Raw genomic sequence first — 20,419 nt, 5'->3', positions numbered from 1 at the left:
TTGGATTATTCTTTCTGTAGCCTACCACATGGATCCTATCTGTTAACTGGGGTGAACAACATAGAGTGTCCAGGTGTATGACCTGTTAAAAAAGGGAGTACAGAGGTAATAGTTTTAAGCATCTTGGTGAAAATGTTTACTGTTATACGAATTAAATTTTTGTCTGTATCCTTTTTGTTATTTTTAATTTCATTGCTGTACCGTTTTATGTTAAAGATACCCAATACTGTGGTTGATTTGCAGCTGTTTAGCATCTGTAGTGTAATAAACAGTGAAATTATGTAACACCAATAGTAAATTTGTAATTCTTTATTGTCACTGTGCAGGACACACTTCCTTGTAAAAGGAGCGTTTGGGTTATCTCTTACATGATGGTACTGCTCCATCACCAGACTTCTACTGACTTCCACAATGCCCACTAATACAATTAGACCAGACTTTCTATAATTAATCAAAAACCTTATATTATCTCTCTTGTAATTAGGAACAACAAGTTTGATTAGGAGAGAAAGATCTCTCAACATCCAATGCAACAATATTTATCTACAGTGAAGCCCTGTGGTTCAGAATTAGAAACTGTACACCATTTAAAGAACATAACTGATTTTTTAGACTCTCGAGAAAAACACATTTGCTTGCTCCTCGCTGTTTGTTGGACTGACTGGGTCGTCGTGATGGAGTGCTGACTTGTGATTCAGTTTGGGAATCAATAAAGCATCATCAACAAAACTCTGTTGACACTGCCAGTCATTGATGGGCTGCTTCGTATTACAAATGTGCCTATTTTGAAGGCCAAACAACGAAGTGAAACGTGTACAATAAGTGTACAGACCATTATACATACACTATTTCAACTTGTCCTAAACTCTGCTCATATAAATTAACAGATTCAGCCGCATAAACAGATGCAGTAAAACACCTGCACCTTCTTTGCTGTGGCAGACTGCACAACAAGCAGAGGTTGGAAATATTAGGGAAGGCTAGCTCAGCAGTGCAACAAGCTTTGGCAGGAAAATGGTTGAGGTGGCAGGTATAGTGCCAGGTTTGCACAGCATTGTTTCCCAGGAAATAGTTTTGGGTTGCTTGGGAAGCCACGATTGATGCACGCTTTTGTGATGTTACAGCTCCTGGATCAGAGGCAGCTGGCAGCAAGTGATACAAGAAAAAAAATAATTCTTTATTAATTTAGTTTCTTTACTGAGAAAGGTGGCCAAACTGTGACAAACAACTAGAGAGACACATAACTATAATTATGCATGAAGTGGACTGTGAGCTGGTTGACCTTTCTCCCACTTTTCCATACTGAGATGATAGTCGTAATGATTCCATCCCATGATGAGAGGCGGCGAAGGTTTTCTGGTCTTTAGCAAAGCAAATGGCTCATGTTCTCAACCATGTTAACATCTGTGCTGATTTTCAGAGTAAAATGAGCGTGCAGATTACATCAGGAGCCATCTTCATCTTGACTGCTTGAATGCATCTCCTCCAACTTGTTATTAGCACCATAGCAACATGCAGCAATCTCTTCCCCCCGTCGGCGGTCTTGTCATTCGAGAAGAGGTCCAAAATGGTTGTGCCACCTGCAAACGTGAGAAGATTGTCTCACCCTCCTCTTTTTTTTTTTTTTTTTTCCCCGGGGGATCACTTTCATAATGTGAAAAAAGTGAAAGAAAAAGTAATAGAAAAAAGTGTAAAGAGTGCACTTCCACAAATAGAATACTTAAAGCGTTCACAAATAGATCGGGACACCGCTCAGCTGTTTAAATCTTGAAGCTACCCTAAAGAATCATTTTGTTACTCATTTAAGACAAGCAGACCCCCAGCTTGCTCTGAAATGGGGTGTAGTAAAGGTCCTTGTAAATGGCAGTTGCCGGGTACACTGCTCCACTGCTACGACAACAGTCAAACTACCGCCGACACACAACTATCATATACATTTTACTACAGTCTGTGGAACTCCAATACAGAGGCTCCTTTACGTTCAGTCCTGTCACAGAGGGGGGTTATGTCTCATAAAAGAGGCCACAATTTTGCAACTTTTCCAACCAGGAATGTCGGAATTAATGTATATCTTTTACAGACAGTATTTCCCTGGTCAACAGTCCAATGAAATAACAAAAAAGGTCACAGTATGCATATGTCGATGAGAAAAAACCTTCACTTAGACATCTCATGTCTCTCAAACTAAAGTGTGAACATTATGCCCCCACCTATGCATCGTTTTGAGAGTGTTGTATTCTTCATTAATTCTTTACTTAAATTAGTTTTTTAATAATTGTTCAATATTAGTTATTGTTTCCTTTATAATGATGTTAATAATATTAAAAACAATACATTTAATTCATATTGTGCCTTTCAGGGTACCCAAGGACACTTAACAATAACTACGAGACTTAACAATAACTAAACAAAGAATAAATGGTAAAACTAAAATATACAGTAAGATAAAGCAATATAAAAGCTGATTGATGTTGGAGGTGTTTCTAAGAGGGAACGATTTAATAAGTTCTGAAATGATAAAAATTGTGAAGGCAATTGACAAAGTCTTGTAGACTTAATAAACACATGCACCTCTGCCCCTTCGTGCGTGTTGTGTTGACACATTTTGACAGAATAAAAAGATAAAGACAATTCCTATTTACTTGTATTTAATTCTAATCAGTTACGTATTTATGTTCACTACACAACATCATTTCAATTATTTTCTTTTCAAAAGTTTATTTTCTATTTTAGTTTCACTTAATTACAGTAACTGAAGGGATAACACTGTAAAACATCTCAGACCATCCTCTGCAACTGTAGGCCTACTTGTTTATGTTTTGATGATCTCTTAGGCTACTCTAAGCAGCCAGCTTGATATTCTGGTCTACAATAATTTGAAATTGTAAAAAACAGTGGTATAGTAAGAAATGCTATAAAAATATTCATGACTTTCACTGAGAAAACACTTGAGTTAACGGAGTAAAGTTTCTGCTAGCTTACTTCTCATGTAGCTGCTGGTCAGACGCAGGCACCTGGCAGTGATTGACGGTTTTGGCCGTTGCTTAGCGACGGAATGCTGACCCGCCCCCAGGACTGAACAGCTCGTGCAAGTCTACAGTCACACAGGCATTAAAGTAACGTAAAACTACTCTTACACGACGTTAAGGGCTGATTTAAGCTTCAGGAGGTGTCACAAATCCGTTTTCTCCTCTCCGTTTTTGTTGAAGGAAGAGCCACTACAGCACGTCATGGTCGCAGGGCAGTCATGTCCGACGACGAAAGTGTGCCTTCTTTTCTGGACGACGTCAGAGTGAAGTTTGTCGAGGAGAAAGTTTGTGGGCTGCTGCGACTCCACCGCCAAACATGGGAGAAGAGTGCTGTCAACGAAGAGTTTCAGACACCTCTCAGAAACTTCTTCGAGAAGGAGTCTGTGTTATTTTTCTCGTCTTTAATAAAAGGCTGTCTGGTTGCTTCTAATGAGGTATGGTTATTGCAATAACCCCAATAAAATTAAGATGGTAGCTAGCTACGTTCGTGTACAACTAGCTTAGCCTAGGATCACCTGACTAGTAAGCTACCTAGTTAGCTAAGCTTTGGGCATTTAAAGGTTTTTAAAATTGATGGATTTATCTTGACAGATTTATCTGAAGTGTCAAATCTGTCTTTTAAACTTAATTTTCTTTCTTCTAATGTAGGTCACACCTGCTCAAAACAGGCAAGTCTATATTCTTAAAAAGGCAGTTGTTTCCATCAGTGCTGAAAACTACAGGGAGCTTCTGCTCTTTGGCCTGCTTTCTCCATCACCACTACAGCAGCTGTCAAACACAGTGGAGCAGGTGATTGTTATGTAATAGCTACCCTCCATCATACACCTGTCTCAAAAAAACATCCTATTGTATTGGTTCGTCTTTTGTTATCCAGATTTCTACTTTAGTTTTATACGGTAGAACCTGGGTGATTCATTTTCTGTCTCTTCACAAGGTATGCGCTCCATTGCTGTCAAACAGCAAAAACCATCTAATGTGGCCAAATCTGATGTCTGAGGACATCATTCGACATGTTGAGAGCATTTGCTGTAAGACATCTGTTGTACAGGGACAGGTATTAGGGAAAACTGTCCTCCCCATTCCAGCTACAACAGACTGGATAGAAAATTCATACAACTCCTTAAAAATGTAAGGAAACAAACACATTTTTCATTTGTTTAAGAGACTGGGATCTTTGTGTGTGTATATATATATATATATATATATATATATATATATATATATATATATATATATATATATATATATATATATATATATATACATACAGGTATTCACACTCAAAATGTATCATCCTCAGGTATAATAACTATGACAGGGCACTGGCCCATGCTATAGAGACCCAGGTCATCAACTGGACCAATCTGATCCAGAAATCTTTGAAGGAGGATTCATCAGACCTGCTTCTGACAGGCTGTAATCCAGGGCCTGATGCAGAGCTGAAGTTTTGGGCTTCAAGGCAGAGCAATATCCTAAGCATTTATCATCAGGTATGCTCCCCTTTCCTCCTCATCTTTAGTAAAATAATTATTTGACTCATTTCCATCCACTCTCTGTTAAAGTGTTTGGTGCTTTTCCTTGTAGCTCCAGAGCCCCATTGTTCAGAAGATGGCAAAAGTGTTAGAGATGTTGGATAGCAGCTACTATCCAACAATCAAGACTCTAATTGGAAGTGTATTTGATGGTGAGATTAGTCAAGATCTGTACTGTGCTGTAGTTTGCACCAGTCTAATCAAATGTCAGATGCATGGCATAATGTGATTACCAAAACAAATTATATCTGATTATGTTATTTTTAAGTTTGAATCTCATTTTTCCAAAGCACTTCAAGAAGCCCAGGACATTGACCTCCATCTACAGCCTCTACATGCACAACTGTCTCAATTGGAAAAGGGAGGATTTCCTCACTTTGAAACATTCATTCCTGCACTCTTTCACACTCTCTTCCTTATCTGGAGCAACTGCCAATCTTATCAAAGACCAGCACGCATTGTAGTGTTGCTTCAGGAACTTTGCAATCTGCTCATTGAACAGGTAAGAATCCTGTTTAAGCACCTGTAATAGTGGTCTACCTTAAGTGACACATGCATGTGAAATTGTTGCCAATAGTATTAGTGACACATGCATGTGAAATTGTTGCCAATATTATTAGTGACAGTACATGGAAATTGTCAATTTCACTTTCCTGGTATGTTCGTCAGTCTGCATTAATCTGACCTCAGTTATTGGCCAACTGTGAACACATTCACAAATTAAAAATCTTTCACCATTTAGGCTTCCACATACCTCTCTGGAGACCTGCTCCACAGAGAGGATCCAGAGGAAAGTCTACAAATGGTAAATAAGGTGATAAAAGTCTTCAGATGTTTCAGAGACAGTTACCGGACACAGAGGGAGAGGTTGGCCAACCATGTGAAACACGCACCCTGGGATTTCCCATCTGCCATGATTTTTGCACGTTTCAACCATTTCCTAAATCGTATGGTACAGTTGGAGGTGAGATAAGGTTGTTGTTTTTGTATTCAGGTGACAATGGTGAGGCTATGTTTCCTATTGTAAAATGCTATTTTTGCAGGACTTGTTTGAAATTATGATGGACTTTCAGAGGATGGAAAAACTGGAATTCGGTGGACTTAAAGGCAAACTCTACAGTGAAAATGCTGCTCAGATGTACAGAGAGTTCAGTAAACACTGCCAAGCATTGAAACAAACTGAAAACAGCCCACTTGACTTAAACTCTCAGGTGAATTTACTAATTAACATTTCAGTAGATAGCTACTGCACTGATTCATAATGCACCATTTCACACTAGTGTCCATAATTAAATAATGTTGAATTGTTTCAAGGATTTTGAAAACGAGTATAAGGATTTCAAAGTGTGGAATGTGGATTTTGAATGCCGCCTTGCCAGCCTTTTATGCTCTGCCCTGAAGGATTGCTCAGGACTGGAATCAGCCTTTAAAGTGAGCAAGACTGATTATATGATGATAGTGATGAAAGTTTTTATAAATAGTCAGTGACAGAGCTGTCAAGTTAGACACCAACATCTTTTTTTCCCCCTTTTTAGCTGCTGATTATTGTTGGTCCCTTCTTGGAGAGAAGACAAATTCGACAGATATTCAATCCCAACTTCCATCTACTACAGCAGCATTTCAGAGAAGAGCTGGAGAAATGTAAATGTCTGTTTAAAGCCCAGCTCAATCAGGTACTGTAGCATCATGGAACATTAGCAAAATGCATCCAAGGCATATTACAATTTGTCCATGCTACAACTTCTTTCCGTTCTGTCTTTACAGGTAGAGAGTGGCCTGACTAAGAACATGGCTCAAACTTCTGGAGCCTTGAAGTGTGCAAAAATGCTCAGAGAACGCATTCAAACACCATGGGAAAAAATCAGATTACTGTTTGACATGTCAGTAAAAACACTACATGAATTCCAGTGAATATATGAACTAGGTGCAGACAGATAGATTAATAGATTTAAATGACATCATGACACTAGTCTCACAGTTATTTTATATTTCCAGGTCTGCTGGAGGTGTAGAGATGGAGAAGGAGAACTGTATGTACATGGAGATGATGTGTCTCTTGGACCAGTACGAGGAGGACACTTACTCTGACTGGTGTAACGGTTTGGAACAGGCCTGTCTGATCAACCTGAACCAACCACTACTCTGCAGAAATACCTCATCTGGTCTGATCTCAGTCAACTTCAACCCAAAGGTGATTGATGCATTCTTCCTGAAAACCTAGAAAACACTAATTTTGCAAAGATCCTCCAATGATAAATATTAATCCACCTTACTGTTAGACTAATGAAATAATGTAAGACTCATGCTCGTGATTCGGGTTTTATTATTATTAATTTACTAGGTTTGACCAAAGAACAAAATTACTCCAAAGGTGCATAACCCAGATACAAACCACTACTTAATTTTTTGGCTCATACAGTGTCTCTCCTTTTGAATTACAAACAAATCTGTTAGAATGTTTTTAACATACTGCTGACAGACTTGGTAATATGCTCAAAAACAGGGAAACACAGGGAAACACATTTAATTTAAATTATTATATTCTCAAAGGCTTTCTGTTAGTTGAGACAAAACATTTACCACCACCCCACTGTGACTATGTATATGAGTTAATCACCATTTCCTTTTACTCCTCAGCTGACTGAAGTCTTGAAAGATGTGAAGTATATTCAGACTCTCAGTCAGATCGAGATCCCTGCAGCTGCACTGACTGTTTTTGAGAAGCGTTTAATGTTCACAAAGGTAAGAAACAAAGCGTGTTACACTCATGCACACTTGTTTGAGTTAATCAACATGCAATATGTCTTATTATCCTTTACGTAATGCACCCTTTAAAATGTTGATTCATACTTGTATTTTCTAGTATTTCAGCAGCCTGCAGCTGTTAGCGCAGTGGTACAATGGGCTGAAGCAGGCAGTGCTAGAAGTGGAACTACCTCTCATCAGAGCTGAGCTGGAGTCCATAGACATGCAGTTGAAAAGAGCAGAGTCTGACCTGACATGGCAGGATCCGGACTGCTGGAGCTTCATCAGCACCACCAAAGATCTGGTCCACGACCTTGTATGTCGAGTCAGCAGAGCGAAGGAAAACTGTGAAGTCATCCAATCAGTGATGAACGGATGGAGCAAACAGGTCATGTTTTGCAGAAAAGACAACAAGAAAGGCTCACTCATACAACTGGAAGACAGGGAGGACCGTGTCAACAAGAAGTACAGCTTAATGAAGAAGGACAGCGACTGTATCCACAAGTTGATCCAGGTAAATATGGTTGGATTTATTATACTGTTCCCTATTATTCATTATAGTTTTTCCATGAATACTGTGTTACTGTAATGTAAGTAATTAAACACAAACCAAATTATGAAATTATTGGCATGGTTTCAAAACCTTTATGTTGTTGTAGCAATGTTAATCTTCAAAGCTTATAGCAAATTTAAGGGACATTTTGATTCAAAGGTAATTCAATAAATTCTTTAATTACATTTAAATTAAGTTCATAATTTGCTCTTGTGCTTTGGATTCAGTGTCATTATACCAAAAAAAACTTTTTGGATATGATCAGTCCAGACTTTATCTGGTTTCTAGCCTACTTTTTTTTCCTGACATAAATTTGATTTTACTTGAAATACTGTGTATCGGAAAAAAAATGTATCTTGATTCTTCAGAACTCAAACCAAAACAATTTAGTTGGATAAATAGCACTGCCTGAAAAATATGGATTCTTGATTTTCTTTGTCTTTATAATGTCCCAGTACTTGGGGAGCCATGTAAATATACATGCCCTACTTTTTTCTGATATAGAAATAAAACTCTGCATTCAAACATCAACAATCATAGAAATTAGCTATTATACAAGTACATGTCAAATATTGACAGTTTTGTGCTCTCCCTCTCTCCAAAATTTACCATTTTCTTAGGAGAATATTGTCCTTTTCAATGCTGACTCTGCCTCAGAAGCATGGCAGTCCTACTTGGAGTATGTGGATGAGATGGTTGTGGAAGGGCTCTTCAGTTACATCAGCCACTCTCTTCAGTTCTTTGTGGACAACATGGAATCATGGCCAAACCAGAAGCCTCTGTTTGAGGCTCAGTTGATGCTGAGTAGCTCTGGAATGGCCTTCCTACCCTCGCTGGAGCAAGATGCAGGGGATGGCCTCTATGAGCTAATAGAGGGTCTGGTCAGAGACGTATTCAAGACTTCTGTGAATATCAACAGAGTGGCTGCTCATCTTGGAGTAGACAGCTACCAGGTACTGCTTTAAAGTAGTATGTTAAAACTTAATTATTTCAAATAACAGAGTTTCTCTGTTAATAGGGATGTTTTTTTGAGATGCAAAATAGATTAATGTATGTGATGGAAGCCATGTGAAATGCTGTCTAAGAGGGGACAGATGAGATAAGAATAGACTGTGTTTGGATGTCATCGGATATTTTAACTAATTCATTTTATAAAATGCACAAGTATAATAACCCCCACAGGATAGTATTATGTAAATGTTTCTGTTCTCAGTTTTTAGGAGTCAATATAGCATATTTTTCCGACAAAGTTTTGAAGTGTGCTCTCCTATTGCACTAATTTCTATAAAGTCATTGAAGTACATTCCTCTACAAATCATAGATCCTTCTCTTGTTATATGTCATGTAATATAACTCTTACAGGATGTAATGGATGACATGCTAGATTTGTTGGACCTGAGACAGGAAATAATGGAGCGAGTCGAAAACGTCCTCAAGAAAGCAATAAATTACCAGAGAAAGTTTGACTGCTACACCCATCTCTGGCAAGATGACAGGGCAGAGTTTCTCTGCCAGTTTCTCCTTTATGGACGTGTACTCACAGCTGAAGAAATGGAGGCTTATGGAATAGACATTCTCCCTGAGAGCCCACCTACAATCGATAACTTCAAAGAACAGGTAAAAACCTTTTTTAAAATGATGAGTCACATTTGCTCCCTTTATGGCAGGTGTCTCAGTTGTAATGTGTGTTGTGGTCTTTATTTTACAGATAGATTATTATGAGGATCTGTATGCTGAAATATCCAAGTTGGAGGACTTCAGAGTGTTCAATGGATGGTTTCGGGTGGATATCAAGTTCTTTAAAGTGAGCCTCCTTAACACTTTAAAGAAGTGGAGCTGGCTTTTTAAAGAACACCTTTTGACGCATGTCACTAACAGGTAAAGCTAATTTCTACATGGTTGTCAGACTAAACTGTAACATCAGTTGTTCTCACTTTACATTTTTTCCCTCCCAGCCTTGAAGAGCTGCAGAGGTTTGTCCAAGCAACAGTTGAAGGGCTTGGACAGCCTGTTGCTAAAGGAAACCACTGTGGCTTGGTGGATGTGATGAGTCACTTATTGGCTATCAGAGACCGACAATCAGCCACAGACAAGATGTTTGACCCACTCAGAGACACAGTAATCCTCCTGGAACAATATGGAGTGACCATACCTGACCCTGTCTATTCTCAGCTGGTGGTAAGAAAACAAATAGGTTATTTCTCCTATTTTCCTTCCACTTTTAACCTCTAACTAAAAGCAATGTGAAAATGATAATTTATTCACATTCAACCTTTGTGAAATCAAAATACTCTCTGTATAGGAACTTCCCGAGAAATGGAGTGCAGCCAAAAAACTGGCCTTAAAAGTGAGGCATGAGGTGGCACCCATGCAGAATGCAGAAGTGATGGTTTTACGAAGGCGGTGCATGGCATTTGAGGTGACACATCTCTTTAAGCTTTTATTTCCAGAGAAATTATGCACAGTGTTGACCAGCATTTTAATGGCAATTTTTCAGGTGAAACAAAGCCAATTCAGGGAGATGTTCAGGGCAACAGCACCCTTCAGTTACAATGCAGCGCACCCCTACATCAGTCTGGAGAAGGTAGGAGTTAAACCATTTCTTGATTATAGGATTAAAATAAAACTGTATCTTATTGTACACTTTGGATAACACTTGCCATGCATTGTTTTCTAGTCTGAAAAAGCAATCCGCGACATGGAGAAAGAGGTTGCGGAGCTGCAGGAGTCCACAAATCTGTTTGACGTTACTATTCCTGACTTCAGAGGCATCAAGCTCTGCAGACGAGAGGTCCTGGTCCTCAAAGAACTGTGGGATATTGTTGTATTTGTGCAGGTCAGTACCTTACAGAATTTTGTATATGAGTGTCACAATTCTTTAGGAAATAGAAATAGATCATCACACCAATACAATACCCCAATTACTCAATATCTTGACCAGCACTGTCCTCTTGGAGGCTTTCATTGATTCTTTGAATACCCTGTAGCCTCCAAATGTCCCCACTAAGCACCGTCAGCCCACTGACCCCTCTGCATTCATCTTTATCTATACAGAGCAGTGTGGAAAACTGGACAATGACCAAATGGAGGCAGATAAACGTGGACCAGATGGATGCAGAATTGAGAAGGTTTGCCAAGGTGAGGTCACCAACAGTGCTACATCACACCAGCACATCTCTCCTGCTGTCTTGCTGTCATGCACCATTGCTGTTTGTAACAGATGCCCCTAATAACTAATTATGTTTACCTACCTTCTGTTTGTGTAGGACATACGGAAGCTTGACAAGGAGGCTCGCGTGTGGGATGTGTATTCTGGGTTAGACCTTTATGTAAAGAACTTGTTGACGTCACTGCGGGCCGTGAGTCAGCTACAGAACCTGGCAATACGAGAGCGCCACTGGGTGCAGTTAATTAGAGCAACGCAGGTGCATAAATTTACGAAGCAGTGTCCTACTTTAGAGCAAAGTCTTTTTTCTGGCATGATAGAAAACTTAAGACTTTGTAACTTGACAATAATTCTTTCAAATTGAAATAGCTGAACTTCACTGTGACTGACAACACCACCTTGGACGACCTCTTGGCTCTGCAGCTCCATTTGCTGGAGGATGAAGTTGGCAACATAGTGGATAAGGCGGTCAAGGAAATGGCCATAGAGAAGGTTCTTCTTCAGTTGTTACTAGATTATGTTCAAGCACATCGACATCAAGAGCATTTTATTCATAATATGATAAAACATGCTTTGAGCAAACTTATTATCATTCTCCTACCTATACTGCTGCATTTTTGGGCTAAATATGAACAATGTGCACAATTAACAAACAGGACGCGATCTAGAATTTTTTTCCTTCAAATGTATAGGGAAAAAGTAATGACATCAAACCAGGAACCAGCCCAAGTACATGGTCCATTATGTTATTAAAACCATATATCTCCAAACAATCAACTTTGCATGACTTGATTAAACACAGGTTTTATTTACAAGTTTTTTAACCATGTATTTCTCAGATAATCCAATAGGTTTGAAATGGTTTATTCAGCCTAAAAGGAATGACATTTGTCTCAATGCAAATAAGTAAAACTAAAATCACTTAATTTGGTTTTCATTTGCTACCTTCAGTTGATATACTTGGTTTAGGTGTTACTAAATACTGTTGGAAATACTGTTTGCAAAGACTGATTGTCCAGCTTATTTTTTTTTTTATCTCAGGTTGTGACACAAATAAGTCAAACATGGTTATCAGTGGAGCTTTCATATGAAGATCATTACCAAACCTCTGTGCCACTGCTAAAGTGTGAAGAGGAACTTATTGAAACTCTTGAGGATCATCAGGTAAGTATTAGCTGCTGTTATTGATGCTGAGACTTTATGTGTTATCCTATTGTGTTGAAAAATGCATAAAGGCTGTAAAGCACAAGAAAACGTTCTCAAGATCAGTTGTCTGTGAGAAGCACTGATGGTAAAGTGCTGAATAGAGATGAGAGTGCAGAAAGGGGCCTCCCCGTCTGACTGTCTAACAGCACAACTGAGAGAAGAGAGGTCCCTATTGAGTCCTTAGATTTATAGCTCCTCGAGGACACGGGGCATTGTTGCACTCTGGCGGTCTTTGTACATGTACACCAGATGCATTGGGGGGTTATAGCCAGCAATTAGAAGTCTTGCCAATTTAGTGCCCCCATCTTTGTGTAAACAGACCGTCTCTCTCCCCCACTTTCTTATGGCATGGTATGCTGATGAGGTTGAATATTCACTGAAATTAAACCGACATGTGTTATGAAGATAAGGTTACAAAGGTATGTCTTTCTCTTAGAACAGATTGTGTGGTAGTTTGGCATATTTGAGTTTTTTTAGACTAAATCATTAGACCCATGTCTCCTTGTTCTCATTCTAAAGGTTCAGCTCCAGAGTATCTTTCAGAGCAAGCATGTAGATCACTTCCTGTTTCATGTAGTTGAACTACAGAAACAGCTGATCGTGGCTGATTCTGTGCTGATGGTCTGGATGGCGGTCCAAAGGACATGGGCCTACCTGGAAAGCATCTTCAAAGGCTGTGATGATATCTGCCAGCAGCTTCCAGCAGATGCACACAGATTCCAAGCGATAGATACAGAATTTCAGGTCTGCACTAATATGCCAGTTATGTAATGAAGCAAAATCTGTTGCTGACGTGATTTTAAACATGGACATTTTGATCCTTTTAGGAGTTAATGTTGGACAGCGCCAAGACCAAAAATGTCATTGAGGCCACCAACAAACCTCTTCTGTTTGAGAAGTTAGAGGATCTACAAAAAAGGTTCATTGTCATCTCACTGCATACAATTTCATTATACTCTCCACAGTTTGATTTTTTGTACTCACTTTTCCCATACTTTCTTTTAACAGGCTGGCATTGTGTGAAAAAGCTCTTGCTGAGTACCTGGAGACAAAGAGACTTGCCTTTCCACGATTCTACTTTATTTCATCTGCGGACTTGTTGGACATTCTCTCTAAAGGGAGTCGTCCTAGAGAGGTACATACGTATATGAAGATTTTCCTTTATTTGTGTTTATGGTATTTATCCAATGTCATGATTTCACATGTCTGTCAAGACAAATTGAGTGACTCACTGTCTTTTACAGATAACTGTCCACCTCTCAAAACTATTTGCCAACATGTCAGACCTTGAGTTTACCAAAAACGAACCGTCAGAAAATCCTAAACTTGCAGTGGGGATGTACAGCAAAGAGGGGGAATATGTCCCATTCCAGACCGAATGCCACTGTTATGGACCAGTAAGATAAGATTCAGGATTAAAGAATCTGAATTTGTTGTCACATTTGTAAAATAACTGACCTAATAATAATGTCACTTGACAATAGGTGGAGGCGTGGCTCACCTGTCTGGAGGAGTCTATGAAGGAATGTGTCAGGGGTCACTTGTCTGAGGCTGTTCATGTTTACGAGGACAGGCCCAGAGAACAGTGGATTCTTGACTTCCCCGCCCAAGTTGCTCTTACTGGATCTCAGATCTGGTGGAGTAATGATATGGAGCTTGTGTTTAAAAGGCTGGAGGAAGGATTTGAGTCTGCACTAAAGGACTACAACAAAAAACAGGTACATTTTGTGATGAGATTGAAAATAACACAGAGGAAGAGCGAGAGGTTTTTGTAAATATTAAAGTGAAACTCTTGGCAAAAAGCAACCTAGGCTTTATTTGTGAATGTATATGAGTCAAACTTTGGCATAATTAGGACGAAAGAGGCATTTTTGAGATTTACCATAGTTTCATTTTTGGGCAAGCTAATTTTCAATGGAGTGCTGGGGCACTATTACGCTAGCATCAAAATTGCATTATGATTTTGATGCTAGCGTAAGAGTGCCCCAGCACTCCATTGAAAATTAGCTTGCCTGAAAACAAAACTACAGTAAATCATGGGCAGCTTGTTCCTTAGATCTCTTCTGGTCCTAAATGTTTGGCCACTATTTTTTTATAGATTTAGGTGGTAATTTGTACCTATCTTGTTTCTTGAAAGAGGAGAGTATTGATACAAGATTTGGTCATGCTGCCAAAATGTGTGGCGTGTTGAATTTGACTATTATTTTGCAAGGCACCTTCCTTGCCTGACTGTCACCACAAAATCTCTCTGGATGAACATCAAGTACATTTTAAGTTGACAGATGTAAACTTAGATTATTGAAATGAAACATCATTTTAGGAAAAAGGTACTGCCTTGATTTGATTGCATTTATACATGCATTGCATATACAGATATATAAACACTGTATATATGTAAATATAAAGATAGTATTACATTAAACTGATTTGTATATATTCTGAGACTGAAGTGGCAACTGATAAAGACGATGGACATGTTTTCCATAACACCATCATCATGCCATCATGACATGAGAGTCAGTGACCTGAGCTGGATTTGTTGGGCCTTGTTGTGAGCTATGCTCACAGCTGTATTATCATTCTTGTCAGTTTCATCAGCACTATTTAAGGTTAGCATGTCCTTGGTTGCTGTTTGAATAATCTCTCACTACCTTCACTGTGCTGCGCTGATTGGATCTGCTGTCATACACGACCAGTGACAAATGCCAGACATCCAGTAATGTTTACAAAACAAAAAGGCAAGACTTCTTTTGATTGTCTTAAAAATCCAGGTACTTGATTAGTGTTTGCTTAAATTCTCTATATTGTCCACATTCATATACCGACTGTGTTGATCTGCATGGATTGAAGTTTTAATGACTTTGAATAATTAACAATACAACTGAGACAGGAAATTTGAACCAAACAATGTTATATCAGATTGTGTAACCCCTCCTCCAGATTTCTCAACTCAACTTGTTGATTGCCATGCTACTGGGAGATCTGAGCTCAGGTGACAGGCAGAAGATTATGACCATATGCACTATTGATGTCCATGCTAGAGACATCGTTGCCCGCCTCATTGCCCAAAAGGTAATTATAAATGAATCATCCCATAGTCAGCATTTCATTTTTGTGCAATTGAGTTAATTTGTTATAACAGATTTTACTCAACAGAAAGGTATGTAAAGCACATGAAGAATTTATCAGATTGTTGTTTTGCTTCTCTCAGGTTAAAATGAAAAAAAAAAAAAAAAAAAAAAAAAAAAATCACATAAAGAATCACAACCCAGATGGTATCAGTTCAATTCAGTTCAAACACATGCAGCAAGTAAAACACTGAAAAAACTCCTTTAGCATAGTTTAAAAGCAGCTGCCTTTGTTCTCAGGTCACCACTTCACAGTCCTTCCAGTGGCTTTCCCAGCTCCGACACTGCTGGTATGAAAAGCAGCATCACTGCTTCGTTAACATCTGCGATGCTCAGTTCCTTTACTCGTACGAGTACCTTGGAAATATGCCACGCCTAGTCATCACTCCCCTCACAGACCGGTAATTGCGCTGCTTGTCAGTTTTCAGTCTATGCACATAAAGTTTTGCTATATTTTCCACATTTAGCATTGCTAAGATGTATTTCGCTATTGCCATGATCGTATATAGGTGCTACATCACCTTAACTCAGTCACTCCACCTGACCATGAGTGGGGCCCCAGCCGGCCCTGCTGGAACAGGAAAGACTGAGACCACTAAGGATCTTGGCAGAGCCATGGGTGTCATGGTATACATCTTCAACTGTTCTGAACAGATGGACTACAAGGTGTGAATTAAAGCTGAAAATTCATTAGTATTCCCTTTAGTTAGTCTTTGTTTTCATTAGATGTTTTGATGCAAGTTGATTTTTTGTCTATGTTTAGTCAATTGGAAATATCTACAAGGGTCTTGCCCAGACTGGATCATGGGGCTGCTTTGATGAGTTCAATCGTATTGCTGTGGACGTTCTGTCCATTGTAGCAGTGCAGGTCAAAACTATACAGGACGCCCTTCGTGCTAAGAAGAAAAGGTAAGCAATTGAAGCCGTATGAATGAAGCCTTGAGAGTGAAAAATGAGTTAACTCTCCGTACATTCCTACAGGTTCCTGTTCTTGGATAAAGACATTGTCTTAAAGCCCTCTGTGGGAATTTTCATCACTATGAACCCTGGCTATGCAGGCAGGACAGAGCTGCCTGAGAACCTCAAGGCTCTTTTCAGGTGGGATACAGATTCAGCTTATAGTGTGCTTTTGCTCAGCATGAAGTTCATTATGCACTGTTGTGTCCTGCTGCAGACCCTGTGCCATGGTGGTGCCTGACACTGAGCTTATTTGCGAGATAATGTTGGTTGCAGAGGGCTTTGGTGGTGCTAAGCTTTTAGCCAAGAAGTTTATCACTCTGTACACGCTCTGTAAAGAACTGCTCTCTCAGCAGGTAGGTGAAAAGCACTTAAATGCACTATTCTTAATGTTGGATTATATCAGAGAAAATTGATATTAAATCAGGAGCGCAGCATTGCATGTAACCATTTAATACATCTTACCACTTTTGTATAACACAGTTTGTCTTTAATTTGCCCATTAGGACCACTATGATTGGGGTTTGCGTGCTGTCAAGTCTGTTCTGGTTGTAGCTGGGGCGCTGAGAAGAAGAGACAAGAGTAGACCAGAGGATCAGGTGACTTATATGTGCTTGTCATCCTAGAGCCACAAGTGGAAGATGCACTTTCTTTTTTAATACCATATTTTTTTTAATTGATTTTCTATTACAGAGAAATCACACACCTAAGAAAAAAAAACAAAAGGGAAAAAACATGCATGAAAAGATCTTGATTGCCCTGTTTCCATAAAACCACATGCCACAAGATCTATTCCTGTGGCATATTCAGTTTTTCTGTCTTTTGTCTTGTCATTGACATGTTGTCATCATCCATTTCTGTTGACATAGTTCCTCTTGAGAATTTATCCAGTGAGTTTACAGTAGCACATCATATATTTTGTTGACAATTTTCAGCCATTTCGTTAGTGATTCTACCGTGTACCATTTATTGGCAATGGCCATTTGCAAGCTGCCAACAAGACTTTAAGCAAATATGTTGATCTTGTTACAGAATTTTTTCTTTGATACAAAAATACAGTATTGTACATGATTTAGGAATATCATAGCCACGACTAGCCATATGGACATTTCCTCACAACAGTACAATTTCAGGACAAAGCAAAACAAGTATGAATGGTCTACATTTATCACACCACATTGTTTCCAACATGACTGTGTTACGGATAAGTATTTGCTCTAAATGTTAGGTATAATAAAGAATCTAATTATATTATTCAAGTATAGTATTAAGATGCATTTTCTTATATAATCTTTAAGTGTATTTTCTCCCCAGGTGCTGATGCGTGCACTGAGGGACTTCAACATGCCTAAAATTGTGACAGAGGATGTGACTATCTTCTTGGGACTGCTAGGAGATCTGTTTCCTTGCTTGGAGGTGGAGAGAGAACGAGACTGTGAATTTGAAAAGGCCGTCCGAAAGACCACAATGCAGCTCCGACTCCAGCCTGAGGAGACATTCATCCTTAAGGTTTGACATGATATGTTGTGTTCCTGCTGGAATAAGAATGAAAGAATCTTTTTCTAAACATTTATTTTGTCAGGTGGTACAGTTGGAAGAACTCATGGCTGTGCGTCATTCTGTCTTTGTTCTTGGAAATGCAGGGACTGGGAAAAGCCAGGTTAGATTTTAAAGCCTTAAAAAATTGTCAAAATGAAGTCAAATCATTATTATAAGGTACATCAAATGTCAGATATTTATCTTTCAATAGATTTTGAGAGTTCTCCATAAAACCTATGTAAACCTGAAGAGGAAGCCTGTGTGGAATGACCTCAATCCCAAAGCAGTGGACAGAGATGAATTGTTCGGCTTTATCCATCCCGCGACTCGAGAGTGGAAAGATGGTAAACAGAGCTGGTTTTGTATCACAATAACAAAATTAGAGCACATAAACAAGTGCTAACACATAGCAAGTGCAAACAGTGTTTATATCTTGTAATCTCAGTTGTTTGTGTTCTTCAATCTCTGCGTAAGGTTTGTTTTCATCACTGATGCGAGAGCAAGCAAACATCTCCCACACAGGACCTAAGTGGATTGTGTTGGATGGAGACATTGATCCGATGTGGATTGAATCACTCAACACAGTGATGGATGACAACAAGGTACCTCCCTCCTGTTCACTCATACACTATTGTACAACACATAGCAACCAAGGTGGTATAGATAGAAAAAGATGTTCCTTTCCCCCTCCTTCAGCAATCACTTCCTGGAGTGTGAGTACTTGGAGGTCTTTTTCCAGAGTGATGAATCATGTCACAGTGATCTTGAGCCTTCGAAATATTGTAAAGCAACTCTGTCAAACCTGATGAGATATGAAGGTGTTTTCCTTATCGTTTGGGTAGAGTCTTGTCCATCATGTTGACCATTCAAATGTTGTGGTATTTGGTACCTTTAATTTTTCATAACATCTTTTAGGTCCTGACTCTGGCTAGTAATGAACGTGTGCCACTCACTTCCTCCATGAGACTGGTGTTTGAAATCAGTCACCTAAGGACGGCAACTCCTGCTACTGTGTCCAGAGCAGGAATTCTCTATGTGAACCATCAGGACTTGGGCTGGAACCCGTGAGTCACACAGTTGATATTAAAGTGTTTTAGGTTTTCAATGCAATGATATTTGTGTATTATCTTCTGTATTTTAGTTTAAAACCCTGCAGTATTTGCTAGTATTATTTGTTATTAAATTCACTCATTTCATTTTCAGAAAACAATTGTTGGATGCCTCTGCATACCACCGTTTGAAAAAAGTGGGATTTATTGATTAGTTAAGATAAGCACAGTGAGACTTAAACGATTCCTTTTCTTGTTGCTTAGGTACGTTGCCAGCTGGATTGACCAACGAGAACGGCAGACAGAAAGGGCCCACCTCACCATACTGTTTGAAAAATATGTTCCACGTTGTCTAGAACAGATGAGGAAGACCTTCAAGCCCATCACTCCTATACCAGAAAACTCTATGGTGCAGGTACTCAATACAGAAGCATGCCCAGTGGTTTTAGTTCTCCTTTGGTACGTATTTACAGTCAGCAATTGTTTTCTTATTGTTCAGACACTCTGCACTTTGCTCGACTGCCTGCTGACAACAGAAAATATCCCATCTGACTCTCCGCGGGAGCTCTATGAAACCTACTTCACCTTTGCCTGCATCTGGGCTTTTGGTGGTGCCCTGTATCAAGACCAGGTATTACTTATGACTTAGTACAAGATATTTTTTGTCCAAACACAGTGTGCTCAAAACATAACAACTTCCCTATAAAAAAATTGATTATTTTCTTTAGAGAATCGTGTAACTGGGCATCAATGTTGCAGGCAACATCGAGGGCTGTTGCACAATGTTATCAATACACCTGGTAATAGTCCACTTAGTTATCACTTCACTCACTCCTGTCTTTTGTCTTTGTTCTTCTGTCATAAAGATATAAATATAGACTAAGGCACGACATGGGGCCTTTTGTTGAGATGACCTGTCAAGAGTGTCAACTGACCAAGAATAAGATGAGCTCAGCTGTCCATCATTGGATCTAATTGTGGGGTTGTCTATTGAAATGATGTGAATTAATATATGATATTATATCTTCTATGATTTTCCCAGCTCTATGATTACCGGGTACAGTTCAGCCAGTGGTGGACCAAAGAAATGAAGACAGTGAAGCTACCAGCACAGGGGACTGTCTTTGACTACTGCCTTGACCCTCAAACCAGACGGTTCTTGCCCTGGGCTGATACTGTGCCTCTGTTTGAAATGGAAACTTGTACACCATTACAGGCAAGAACATGGAAGCTACTATAAGTACAGAAAAGTAGGACACTTCATGTAACTCTAGACACGCAGACTTTTCAAAGCACTTTGACAAATAACCACATACAGACGTAATCACAAGAAGCAACCTTCTTCAAGAAAATTAACCAAAAAATGAACAATACAATCATATGAAAAATATATATCAGCCTCAGTGAACATAATAAGAGAGGGTAAAGTCACATCATGAGGTTATGGCAGGGGTGCTAGAATGGATGATAGGCTTTCCACTGTGTCTGATTACCATCTACTACACCCCATACCAG

At 39.2% G+C, this 20,419-nt stretch overlaps 1 protein-coding gene and 1 long non-coding RNA gene across 2 annotated transcripts in view; one reads left to right on the top strand and one right to left on the bottom strand.

The window, feature by feature from the left end:
* Positions 1-294: 294 nt before the first annotated feature.
* Positions 295-3,117, bottom strand: LOC119005780. Its single transcript, XR_005070585.1, has 2 exons — positions 2,983-3,117; positions 295-1,580 (listed from the first exon to the last, which is right to left on the bottom strand). It is a non-coding gene; the product is annotated as an uncharacterized LOC119005780 (long non-coding RNA).
* LOC119005779 (dynein heavy chain 11, axonemal) overlaps positions 3,002-20,419 on the top strand; it is a 39,544-nt gene continuing 22,126 nt past the window's right edge. The window contains exons 1-46 of the mRNA XM_037073699.1: positions 3,002-3,116; positions 3,210-3,463; positions 3,678-3,818; positions 3,964-4,157; positions 4,330-4,519; positions 4,614-4,713; positions 4,852-5,063; positions 5,304-5,525; positions 5,605-5,772; positions 5,876-5,992; positions 6,097-6,234; positions 6,326-6,441; positions 6,557-6,752; positions 7,199-7,303; positions 7,425-7,820; positions 8,480-8,812; positions 9,222-9,476; positions 9,568-9,737; positions 9,815-10,037; positions 10,162-10,278; positions 10,357-10,443; positions 10,537-10,695; positions 10,914-10,997; positions 11,126-11,284; positions 11,395-11,517; positions 12,067-12,189; positions 12,751-12,975; positions 13,059-13,150; positions 13,240-13,366; positions 13,476-13,628; positions 13,716-13,949; positions 15,172-15,303; positions 15,600-15,760; positions 15,869-16,025; positions 16,123-16,268; positions 16,341-16,457; positions 16,534-16,672; positions 16,823-16,915; positions 17,631-17,825; positions 17,899-17,976; positions 18,067-18,199; positions 18,330-18,457; positions 18,771-18,919; positions 19,169-19,319; positions 19,404-19,535; positions 19,947-20,120. Coding sequence (XP_036929594.1) covers positions 3,248-3,463; positions 3,678-3,818; positions 3,964-4,157; positions 4,330-4,519; positions 4,614-4,713; positions 4,852-5,063; positions 5,304-5,525; positions 5,605-5,772; positions 5,876-5,992; positions 6,097-6,234; positions 6,326-6,441; positions 6,557-6,752; positions 7,199-7,303; positions 7,425-7,820; positions 8,480-8,812; positions 9,222-9,476; positions 9,568-9,737; positions 9,815-10,037; positions 10,162-10,278; positions 10,357-10,443; positions 10,537-10,695; positions 10,914-10,997; positions 11,126-11,284; positions 11,395-11,517; positions 12,067-12,189; positions 12,751-12,975; positions 13,059-13,150; positions 13,240-13,366; positions 13,476-13,628; positions 13,716-13,949; positions 15,172-15,303; positions 15,600-15,760; positions 15,869-16,025; positions 16,123-16,268; positions 16,341-16,457; positions 16,534-16,672; positions 16,823-16,915; positions 17,631-17,825; positions 17,899-17,976; positions 18,067-18,199; positions 18,330-18,457; positions 18,771-18,919; positions 19,169-19,319; positions 19,404-19,535; positions 19,947-20,120 — 7,260 coding nt within the window. The 5' untranslated portion in view covers positions 3,002-3,116; positions 3,210-3,247. The remainder of the gene's footprint in view (positions 3,117-3,209; positions 3,464-3,677; positions 3,819-3,963; positions 4,158-4,329; positions 4,520-4,613; positions 4,714-4,851; positions 5,064-5,303; positions 5,526-5,604; positions 5,773-5,875; positions 5,993-6,096; positions 6,235-6,325; positions 6,442-6,556; positions 6,753-7,198; positions 7,304-7,424; positions 7,821-8,479; positions 8,813-9,221; positions 9,477-9,567; positions 9,738-9,814; positions 10,038-10,161; positions 10,279-10,356; positions 10,444-10,536; positions 10,696-10,913; positions 10,998-11,125; positions 11,285-11,394; positions 11,518-12,066; positions 12,190-12,750; positions 12,976-13,058; positions 13,151-13,239; positions 13,367-13,475; positions 13,629-13,715; positions 13,950-15,171; positions 15,304-15,599; positions 15,761-15,868; positions 16,026-16,122; positions 16,269-16,340; positions 16,458-16,533; positions 16,673-16,822; positions 16,916-17,630; positions 17,826-17,898; positions 17,977-18,066; positions 18,200-18,329; positions 18,458-18,770; positions 18,920-19,168; positions 19,320-19,403; positions 19,536-19,946; positions 20,121-20,419) is intronic.

This window comes from Acanthopagrus latus, chromosome 17 (assembly GCF_904848185.1).
Source record: "Acanthopagrus latus isolate v.2019 chromosome 17, fAcaLat1.1, whole genome shotgun sequence".
Taxonomy (NCBI): Eukaryota; Metazoa; Chordata; class Actinopteri; order Spariformes; family Sparidae; genus Acanthopagrus; species Acanthopagrus latus.
Note: the sequence above shows the minus strand (reverse complement) of the source record. Positions and strands in the feature narration are given on the sequence as shown.